Source organism: Carlito syrichta, unplaced genomic scaffold (assembly GCF_000164805.1).
Source record: "Carlito syrichta isolate Samal-C Ts95f unplaced genomic scaffold, Tarsius_syrichta-2.0.1 Scaffold315756, whole genome shotgun sequence".
NCBI lineage: Eukaryota > Metazoa > Chordata > Mammalia > Primates > Tarsiidae > Carlito > Carlito syrichta.
Window position 1 is genome coordinate 464,962 of NW_007259852.1, and position 11,297 is coordinate 476,258.

Sequence of the window (11,297 nt, forward strand, 5' to 3'; positions counted from 1 at the left end):
CGGCCGGCCTCCACTGCGACCGCAGCGCCGACCCCCGCAACCGCACCGGCATCTGCATGGGTAACCTCCGCGGGGGCCGTCCCCCTGCGGCCGCGCCGCCCCCTCCTCTCCTTCCCTTTCCCGGAGGGTGACGCGCGCGCGCAGCCTGAGCGTTCGTTACCAGGCAGTCGGTGCCACTGACGGAGCGCCAGCTGTGTGCCCTGCGCGGCTGTGGGCATGGGGGCGTTGGCGAGGGAGAAGCCCCTCGCTGGCCTCCTAGACAAGGGCAGAGGGGAGTCCAGCAGGGGTGAAGGCCATAAGGTCACTTCCTGTGGACACGTCTAGGGGCCACTCCAGGCTGGCGGGAGCTAAGCTTCCCTTAACCTCACGGCAACAGCGAGTTCCTTGTTACACCTGTGACTGTCCCGTTTGAACCAAGCGGCCCTCAGTCACCCGGTGCGACTACAGACCCCTTCTTGGGGCTGCAAATAAGGTAAAATGCAGACAACCAGCCAATCCAGGCTTCTAGAGTCTGGTCCACCTGGATCGTTTTCCACGCGGTGCACCACTGAGGGAGGCTGACCCTTCCCTTCTGGGTAGACAAGCTTTTACTTTTTTGTCTCAAAGCTAGTGATGATTTATAGTGCTTGAAAGTGAAGGAATCTTGGTGCCCTTCCCAGTTCGAATAGTTAACCTGTTAGGAGAATATGAAGTGCATGTTTCTCTTCAAGTGTAAGCTGATGGGATTGGAGACTCCAAGGAGGTTCTTGAAAAATGGCTTAACTTTGGGACAGTGGCCATACTTCCTTGAGAGTGTCACTTCACAGTGAACACCTTTTTCCTGTCCATAAAGTGAGTGGCAAGCTACAAGGTCTCCCCTTACTCCAGAGGCCTCCTTGAGGACCTCTCCCCACGCTGTGTAAGACACAGGATGGCTGAACCAGAAGAGGACGGGGTAGGTGTGGCACGTCCCCCTCATCTGGCACACTCCTTGGTGCATTGTTCTGTGTTCCTTCTCCTCTCTCCTCTGCTTTGCCCTGCCCCAACTCTCCAGCGGTGGAAGGGGACAACTGTGTGTTCGATGGGGTCATTTACCGCAGTGGAGAGAAGTTCCAGCCGAGCTGCAAGTTCCAGTGCACCTGCCGGGACGGGCAGATTGGCTGTGTGCCCCGCTGCCAGCTGGACGTGCTGCTGCCTGAGCCCCACTGCCCCACTCCCAGGAAGGTCGAGGTACCCGGAGAGTGCTGTGAAAAGTGGGTCTGCGGCCCAGAGGAGGAGGAGACCCTGGGAGGCCTGACCCTCGCAGGTGAGAGACACCTGCACCCTGGGGTGGTGGCACTGGGCAGAAACGGGGCACAGAGCAGGGGCGATGAGTCTGTAAACCCAAGTCATTGAGGTACACCACAATTTCCCCTAAATGGGACCCGCCAGATTGAGTCACCTTTGTCTAGTTTTTGCCTTGTTGGATTTATCTTATTGTTTTTTTAGTCTAGCCAATGTACTTGATTCTTATTAGCACCACAAAGATGTATTAAAAACCTTTCTTTCTGGATGCTGGACACCATCGAGCCCCTCTCAAAAACAGCATCCCTAAAAAATGCCGCTCCTCCCTGGATAGGTATCCTGAAGTATGTCACCTTTCCAGATGCTGCAGGGTCAGATGGTACTACAGGGCCATCATCTTAGTCTTCCTTTTGTTTCCTCTTGCTAATGAAATAGGTATTTTGGGGGACAAAGCCATTCGTTAGCCAGACCATTTATATTGGCAGTGGCCAGAGTTTTCTAGTCTTTCTGAAGTCAGGCATCATCAGCCAGACCTTACATTAGGGACCCTGCTGCAGAGAAGGGCAGATGTGCCCATACCATGCACGTTAAGTGTTGTGGCAGAACGTTTTGTGATCCGAATCCCGTCATCAAAATAGCAGTTCTGCCTCCCCACAGCAAAGTTGTGCTCTCACCACTTGTGTGACTTGCCTAGTTTACCTACTCATCAATTAAAATCTTTTCATGATCCCTTGTGTCTAAAATTTAAAAATTACGTGATGAAGGCACGACAATTTATGGTGTGGTTGTTGATGTCATACTGTCTACATTCTTAAAACCATGGAACTTCTTAGAGACAGGTCTCCTAAGCTTCTGAAGGTCAGTTTGGACAGTGATTCCACAAAGATTTTCGGAAGACTGACAGTGTGTCGGACTCTGTGCTGCCTATTAGTGGTTTGTAAGCAAAGCGATCTCATTCTGTCCCCTGGGAGCATGGGTGTTCAGTAGGTTCAGACGTGAGTGTGGCACACTTTCTAGTGACGACTGAAAGGAACACTCTTCAATCCTTGCGTTTTAGCCAGCACAACTGTCTTTCTACACTCCCACAGCCTACAGGACAGAAGCCACTGTAGGAGTGGATGTCTCTGACTCCAGTGTCAACTGCATTGAGCAGACCACAGAGTGGACTGCATGCTCCCAGAGCTGTGGCATGGGAGTGTCTACCCGGGTCACCAACAGGAACCGGCAGTGTGAGATGCTGAAGCAGACCCGGCTCTGCATGGTGCGGCCCTGTGGACCAGAGCCCAGGCAGCCAGTGGACAAGGTAGGAGCCTGGAGGGACTCCCTTCCTGAAGGCTGGGGCCTTGCCTCCATTGAGCCCAGCCTCAGACAGCCACTGTGACTCCCGTTGACAGTGAGTCAGCCCTAGTGGGGTTAACACCAGAGAAAGGCAGGAGGCTCCTGAAGCCAGCCTAGTGCCTTCGCTTTTTGCTCTAATATGTTGAAAGACCCCAAGCAACTCATAGCAGGTCTACAGGAAAAGAGGGGGGCTGACACCTGTGACCCTTTCCCCAGTGGAGAGGGGTCAAGCAGACCCCATTCCATGCCAGCAGGAAACTGTCCACCCAACTGTCCAGCGTGGCTGACCAGCAAGGCCAGGCCTGACCTCATGCTCCTTGCCTTCAGGGCCAGTCTGTGAATCAGCAGGCCAGACCTCTCATCACCTCTACCCAACCCCACCTGTACATACTGTGTATGTGATGAACAATAGGTGACAAGTAATGAGCGAGTATCTGGAATCACTCACTGTCAGTGCCTTTAAAACCTAGTGGGTATGGTACACTTGGCAGCGCAAGGCAACACGGGCCAAATAAAACAGCATCTTCCTTTCTTTCCATTCTTTCCTTTCTTTCTTTTCTTTTTTCTTTTGCTGGAATTCTGTCAACTCTGTGTATTAGCCCTGATGTGAGGCATGCAGATCAGCTTTGGCTGGTGCCTGGTGGTGTCACAAGCCTTGTCACCAGAGTACTCTGTGGGACAAATGCATACCCAATCTGAACAATCTTAAGGACCCTCACACTAGCCTAAGACCCTCACAAAACAGCCGCTAGCAACTTGGGGTCCACAGAGCTCCACACTGAGGCAGTGTCACCTAGTGCTGAAGGGGACTGCTTTGGAGCCAGACAACTGGGCTTTAAATTCACTCCTTGTGAACTAGTTATGTGACCTTGGGTGATTTTCTTACATTTGCAGCCTCAGTTCCCTCCCCCATATGATGGGGTTGTTTAAAGTGCCCATCTCAAAGTTGTCATGAAGATTACAGACAGTGAATTTTCAAACTACTGAGCACAGACATTAGCCATCATTACTTAAAATTTCTAGGTATTGATAATGGTTCCTGGTTTTGGCTACTTAACTGTATGATTCTTTTGAGATCATCTTAACTTATGTTTCTTCCACCAATTTAGAGATAACATCTAGAAACACCTTATCCCTAATATTATACCATGGAAGATGCACCTCCCCACAGTTAGGGGAATTAAAGCATAGATGTGGGATAGTCATAAAGACCCATACACACAAGCAATCATGCATACACACACACACACACACACACACACACAGGAAAGTTGCTGTTGAGAAGAATATATACTAAACAATAAATACAAAAAAAGAAACAAGAAGTCCTTAAGTATTTTCAAACACACAGTAACTTCTTTATTAAATGAGGTCTTTCTATCCCATACCTCTAAAATTCAGCTTTTCTATTATTTTTTTTCACAAAATGTGTATATTTTTCTTGTAATTTACACCTTGTTTAATGTTGGGAGATAGTGTATTTAAGATGTCTATTTATAGTATACATGTTTCATAAAGGTTCTAGAAATTTCTTTGAACTCTCAAGAACTACTCCCATAATAATCATCACTTCCTTATCTCCAGATGATTCTTAAGTCTGAGACAGTGATTCTTAAAGTGTGGTCCCTAAACCAGCGGCATTATCTAGGAACTTCTTAAAAATACGTATGCATGGGTCTCCTACTTCAGATGTACTAAATCCGAAACTCTAGGCATGTCACCCAACAACCTGTGTTTTAACAAATCTTCTTGATGATCCTGATGTGCACTGAAGTTTGAGAGCCATTGATTTAAGATAGTTCCAAGTCTAATCACCCCACAAGCTGTGGGCCATGCCTGGGATGGTGAACAGTAGAGAACTGTGGCAAATCAGCAGATGAAGAAATCCGTCTTCATTAGATCCATTCATCATATTGAAGAATTATCAATAACAGGGTTCCTCATTAACCATTGCTAATGGAATCTTGTGTAAAATCCTCACTTACTTTGCCTTCATGGACATTAACCTTCAGCCCCACTGTCTTAGAATTTCCTGATGTCACCTATAACAGAAAGAATGGGGTTTGTGTCAGACACATTCAAATACTAGATATTTTCTGAGTGCTGAAGACTCTGTTTCTTCATCTGTAAAACCTGGACAACTGTCCTTTCTATGAATGATTATTGTTCCTGATATAAATGAATGTTGTTAATAAACTTAAGTGAGTTAAGGTCTGAAAAGAAACATTTAAGGCTTACAATAATGCCAGATTTACACCCTCTATAAGCCTAAACATGCATTTGGCTAAAAATAACCCCACACCTGTGACAGCGATTTAAAAGATAGGTTCTTTGTCACACGTGCACCTTCACTTTCATACTCATCACCTCAAGGTCAGCATGGCTGGATGCAGGTAAGTGAGGCACTCACATCTCAGAAAATGAGTGCAGGAAGCAATAAAGAACAGTCCTTGTTCCTAGGGTGGAGGATATCCTAGCATCCCTTGGTTTATGTATCATTGGCCAGAGCCATGACACAAGGCCATCCAGGTCCCAGATAGTACAAGGAAGCAAGTCTGTTTAACTTGCTCAAACAGAGAAGCAAGACTAGTGGCCATAGGGCAGGCAGTGAGCAGGTTGCCCCACATGCTAAAACAGTCCCTCAAGGAGGGGTAACCATTCAAGATATCACTCCTTTTCTCTTTCCTAGAAAGGAAAAAAGTGTCTCCGCACCAAAAAGTCGCTCAGAGCCATCCACCTGCAGTTCCAAAACTGCACCAGCCTACACACTTACCGGCCCCGGTTCTGCGGGGTGTGCAGCGATGGCCGATGCTGTACGCCCCACAACACCAAAACCATCCAGGTGGAGTTCCAGTGCTCACCGGGGCAGACCGTCAAGAAGCCGGTGATGGTCATTGGGACATGCACCTGCCACACCAACTGTCCCAAGAGCAACGAGGCCTTCCTCCAGGATGTGGAGCTGAAGACTGGCCGAGGGAAGGCATAATCTACCCCCAAGAGGCACCTGTGGAGGCAGCCCAGCACCCCCCACCCCCAGATGAGTGTGGGAAGAGTCAGGAGGAATCATCCTTGAGTCTGTGTATTTTCTGTGATCATGTAAGGACAGTTGTATCTGTGTTTATGTAACTAAAAATATAATTAATTGTAAATGTGGAATCAAGGTAGGCTCAGAATATATGCCTTAGGGAGGACTGACTTTCTTGTGGTTTTATTACAAATGCAAATTTCCATAAATTTAGAGAAGCACATACATGATTTACCCTGTAGACCACATTACACTTGCACTCATCTTTCTTTATCGTGTACTAATGCAGTTCCAAAAAAAAATGTGAGTGCAGTGATGTGACTGCAGTGATTGGGATCATGTTGCACAGGTCGTTGCATAAGTATTCCACCATAGATCGAGGCTTGACTGTAGGACTCTCTTGGTAAGCAGGTCAGCTCTGGATTTCCAAGCCCAAGACTTAAGGAAACATGCAGCTCTTCAACATGAAGCCTGGAAACTATTACTTTTCTGTTTAGTTGTCTACTAGGAACCATGCTGTATCTATAGTAATGATGTATCTGTTGGGTACGCTGGTGTCATTAGCTTTCTCCATTTAACACAGATTGACTCCTTTCCAACAGAAAGAAGCTAAACAGAAAATTCCCAGTACAGGGATGGCTGGGTCTTCAACAACCCCGCACGTTTGTGTGCTGGGAGCTCTAAGGCCCACTAGGTTTTAGGTCAGCATGAGCAGAGCCCAGCTCAGGGGTCCTCTCATCTTACTAACTAGGAAGCTGAGGCCCAAAGCACTTGTTTACACCCTCTGACAACTTTTAGATGCCTTTTCATGGAATTTTGAAAAAGAAAAAAATCAATAACTGTAGTGGTGAGAGACCACAAATTTTATGGAAGTTTAGAATTATTGTAGACATGCCCACATCTTATCCTTGGCCTGTAATTATGAAAACTAATGATCAATATAAATGTGTATACATATATGTTATCTAATTTGTCAGGCTACAATGTAGGCTGCAAAATTAAGTCTATACATTCTTCTAATGTTACCATATGTGTTTCACTTTTCTCCTTTACAGTATTTATAAAAATATAAATTGTACATTTTGTAAAATATTTTTAATTTCTTTACTCATCAGACTTTACTAAATAAACACAATTTTATCACTCTGTGACTCTGCTCTTAAGTTGGCACATATAAGTTGAACATTGTTGTTTACTGAAAATATAATTAGGATGTATGAGTTAAACAGGACATCAATTAATAGCATTTATTGAAAGCAAATTGGATTTTTTTATGAGCTTCTGAACAAAGGACAGCTCTGAGAGGATCCTCCCTGCCACGGTCTCCAAACCATTTTCTCAAATCTGCATCTTGAGCCTGATCTTTTTTTCCTGACAGCCCACCAGACACTTGTGTATAATGAAATTCGAACTCCTTGTCTGTCCAAGCAAATCTCACTCTCCAGCTTCCTTGTCTGATTAAAGGGAGTCTTCCTTCTCTCAGTCAGCTTACATGTGCCCAGAAAGGTGTGTTTCTGGTGATGATGGGCTGGACCACAGCAAGGCTGCTGTCCACGCAGTGTGGGAGTCACAGGTGACAAAACTGGTGTCTTTGGAAGCTTTGGCTGCTGAGTGTGGGTCTAGGTTATTTTAAAATTAAAAAATCTTTCCTATTCCCATTCACTTCCTCCGTTGCAGCCTCCTTCCCACCCTCTCTTTAGCTAGTTTCTATTTGTCCTCTAAGATAGGCTGGAAAGCCGACTTGACTTCTAGGAGGTTGTTCTCAGGAAGTGATCAAGGAAGCTAGCACTGAGCGCACACTGACACCATGGTGAGCACCGCTTGCATTTTATTGTTTCACCAGTATAGCAGCCTTACGAAGTAAGCATTCCTCATGTGCCCACATTATGGATGAGGAAGCTTAAAAGATAAAAGACACTGGTGGATCTAGAATTCAGACCAAAGCCCTTTGCTCTTCCTTGAAGCATCACGTGGGTCTAGGCAAAGGTCATCTGTCTTCAAGACTCCCCAACCCTGTGGTGTTCATAAAGGCAAAATGGGGGAGGGGGAACACTCAAAGCTCCAACAGCATAGATTTGGCTAGATATATCAGAGTATATCCGTAGGATGGAAGACAAAGCAATCTTTACACTGAGAATATAAGAAAAGATATAAGAAAATATATCCAACAGTCTAGAACCATGAAAAGCGTGATTTGGTTTTGTTCAGAAGTCTATGAGCATGAATGGAAAGAGACCTAGGCAAGAATGTGCCACAAAACACAGCTAATGGTTACATCAGAAGAGTTTTTTTTCCACTTTTTGTGGTTTTCATACCAACTTTTAAAAAACCTGATACTACATTTATAACCAAAAAAAAAAACAAAAATGAGACTGTCTTGATGTCCCTGCCGGCTCCCCTCCCTGGTTGTTCAGGCCAAGAGGGCTGCCCCTTCCTGCATACACCACATCTATTAATCTGTTCATCTTGTTCACTCAGCAAATGCTTACTGATTGCTTCTGTGTGCCTAGCATGGTGTTAGGTCCTGGGAACACAGCCATGAATAAAATAACAATAAATATAAGCTATTGCTTCTTACTCGTAGGTAACTGTTAGGGAAGACAGCAAAACAGTAAATAATCAAAGAAAATAAACTTCAAACAGTGAATGAATACATCCTATGAAGATCATTAAGACAGGGTGATAAATTAGCCACCCAGTGGTTAATTTAGCTTGAAGTAGCCAAAGATGTCCTTCCTGGAGAGGTGACATTTTATCTGAATGACAGAGAAAGACAAAAAAATCTTTCGGTCAGGGGTAACAGCTAGTGAAAGAAACAACAGTGTAAGGGACAGGGTTGGAGCACTAAGGAAGACCCATGAGGCAAAAGCAGAAAATGGGGAGATGGGAGGTACATGCAGGGACTTGAGGTCGCAGGGCACACCCCTGCCCTCAGTTCTGGTGAGATTTTACAGCTGTCATTGGACCCCTTACAAGCTCCTTGAGGCCCGCGTCTTAGTCAACTTTGTATCCGCCAAAGTCCCTGACACACAGTAGGACCTCACCATATACCTGCTGAATGAATGAGTGAGTGAATGAAGGAATGAATGCTCTCTATATTGACAAATGGCAGAACATTCTTGGAAATAAGTGTTGGGCTTTGAAACTGTCATTTTCATCACCAGGATCACCTGGAGAGCTCTCCAATGTGCATAAACATGCACACTCATGCAGTCCTGAAATGATAGTTAAAGGCAGTTAAAAAATGTATTCTGATGTAGAAATATTTGCAAAGCTCAGACCATCTTAGTTCAACAAGGAAAAAGCATTTTCTGAGCAGACTCTTGGGCTGCAGAAAAAGCACAGGCTTAAAAATCATTCAGGCCTGGATCATTCTCTTGTTCCCAGAGGTGGGAACCTGGGAATTTGCATAGCCTGATGATCAGTTTCCACACGTGTGGCAGGGACCATGTGTTGCCAGAGTTAGTCCTGGACTGATATGGTCCCTGGGACTCAGGACTGTCTAGTTGTAAAATCTGGACAATCCCAGGCAAGCCGGAACAAGTTGGTCACCCTAAATACCAAACTCATCATGTTGTAAGATATGTTCATAAGCACTTGACTATGCCTGGCACACAGTAGGCCTACAGGTGACAGCTGTTAATATAATAAGTGTTCGGTAGAGCCGAGCACAGCCCCTTACCCTGTGCACCTAATGGTCAGAGGCAGTCATTAGTGACCTCGTTCCTACAGGGAAAGTTGAAGAGACCAAGGAGGTGAATGACCTGTGAAGGACACAATAGACGGTGGCGCCAGGATTCAGGCCAACGGTCCGCCTGAGTTCGGAGCCATTCTCCTTCCTTTCCACAGCGCCACAGTTGCGGATGCCAAGTATATTTTCGGCAGCCAAAACAAGTCCAGCAGTTTCATTTTTGTGCTATTTTCTCCAACTATAAATGTACTCTTTTAGAAACTGCATTGCAAACCAGTGAGACTGTTGAGATCATTCTGTGAATGTGGAATTTCAAAAGCACTTAATTGCGGGTGTGGTGATAAGGCACATTTCATTGAAGATTACTTGGGGATTTTTCTTTTCCCACACAGGGATTCAATTCAACAGTGCAACAAGGTCATCTTTAATAGCACACGGAGTTAATTTGTCACATACATATCTGCATTTGGTGAGATTATCAGTGAAGATTTTGATGGAGATTTTTGGGCGGTATTAGATTTCTCTCCCCAAGTCATCCTTGTAGGTACACATTGTCATGCTTCCAAATAGTTTTCACTCCAAAGTGTTCAATATCATAACTCAAATCATCAAAACAGTGTGTTCTCTTGGCTGTGTGCAAACAGGCCTACTTTCATGATCCATTGTTGCTGGAAATGTATTTATCATGACTACACCACGCGGTTCTCACAGGCATTCCTGTGCTGTCTGCACCACAAGAGGGTTCACAAAATTCAATTACCACTCCAGTGACACCAATGGTACTTGATGAACTCTGAATAATCAAGAATTTTCTGCAGCTGTTCAGCTGAGGACTCAGAATTGCTGTTGCATTAAGCCAGCTGTTCCAGAGGTAGTCAGTAGATGCAGAGTGTAAGGAGGGCCATGTTGGCCCAGTGCCCCCAAAGGATTGACATCTTTCTCCTTAGGCCAAGAAAACACAGGTCTGCATTTCAACCAGGGAGCTCTACAGAAGAATCCACTGTTCCCTTTGGTTGAGCTCCACGGAATGAACAGCCCACTGGTCCTACTGGAAGGAGCTTGAAAATACATGCTTTGTAATCCATGAAGAAGACATTGCGTGGACTTGGCATTTTATTAGCAAAATCTGAGAACCAGGCTCTGCTGGTTCATAAGCACTTGACTATGCACAGATTCAGAAATTTGGAAGAAGTTAGGGAATGCTTAATTTAGTTTAAATGTGGGTCAGTGTGTTACAGGCTGATGCAGATGTGTCCTGCTGAAGCAAGGCCACCCACAAGATTCCTGGAAGACCTTGGCACGGAGATGCCAGTCAGTGTGCATTCTGGTTCTTTGGGAAGGTCCGCAGTGAAGGGCCTCCCCAGGGATCTGCAGGACAGCACAGCCCAGGGGTAAGCGACAACTGCTAGGAACCTTGAATGTGCCACGATGTGTGCCCACACTCTAAGACAGGTTCACCTTCTCTAAGATAACTCCTTGAATTTCGCCTCCAGCAGGACTGACCACTCCCTCCTTTATTCCCTGTGCTCCCATGACAATGACTGTTACAGTAACCAAAATGCCCGCCTCAGCACTGTTGGGTGTCCCCTGCCCCACTCCCACAAACCTCGAAGCCTGCCTGGTTTCCTTACCATCCCCCTCTAATCTCCAAGCCCCTGGGAGTAGGACCTCACCTGGTTTTATCATGGCTGCTTTACTTCGGGCTTCCCTTTCTTGCCAGCCCAATAAGTCAACAGCTGAACAGACCAAACACGGCCATCTGGAGGCCCAGCTGCAAAACCCAACATTGCAGGCCAGGGTTTCTGCAGTGTGCCACCTTGTCATCTAAAAATTCAGGTAAATTTTGACTTCTCCTTTAATACATCTGTTTTTTAAAAAACATAAAAATAACAACTTAAATTTCTTATTAACTATATTCTTCAACACCTCCCCTCCCACATCTCCAAGTACAATTGATGCCTCAGATGAAAGTGCCGTGTT

At 45.7% G+C, this 11,297-nt stretch overlaps 1 protein-coding gene across 1 annotated transcript; it reads left to right on the forward strand.

The window, feature by feature from the left end:
* Window positions 1-11: 11 nt before the first annotated feature.
* Window positions 12-6,761, forward strand: NOV (nephroblastoma overexpressed; the record flags this gene model as incomplete). Its single annotated transcript, XM_008073222.2, has 4 exons — window positions 12-60; window positions 1,034-1,285; window positions 2,352-2,566; window positions 5,291-6,761. Coding segments are annotated over 4 exons (813 nt in total), but the record flags the coding sequence as incomplete, so codon positions are not given.
* Window positions 6,762-11,297: the final 4,536 nt, after the last annotated feature.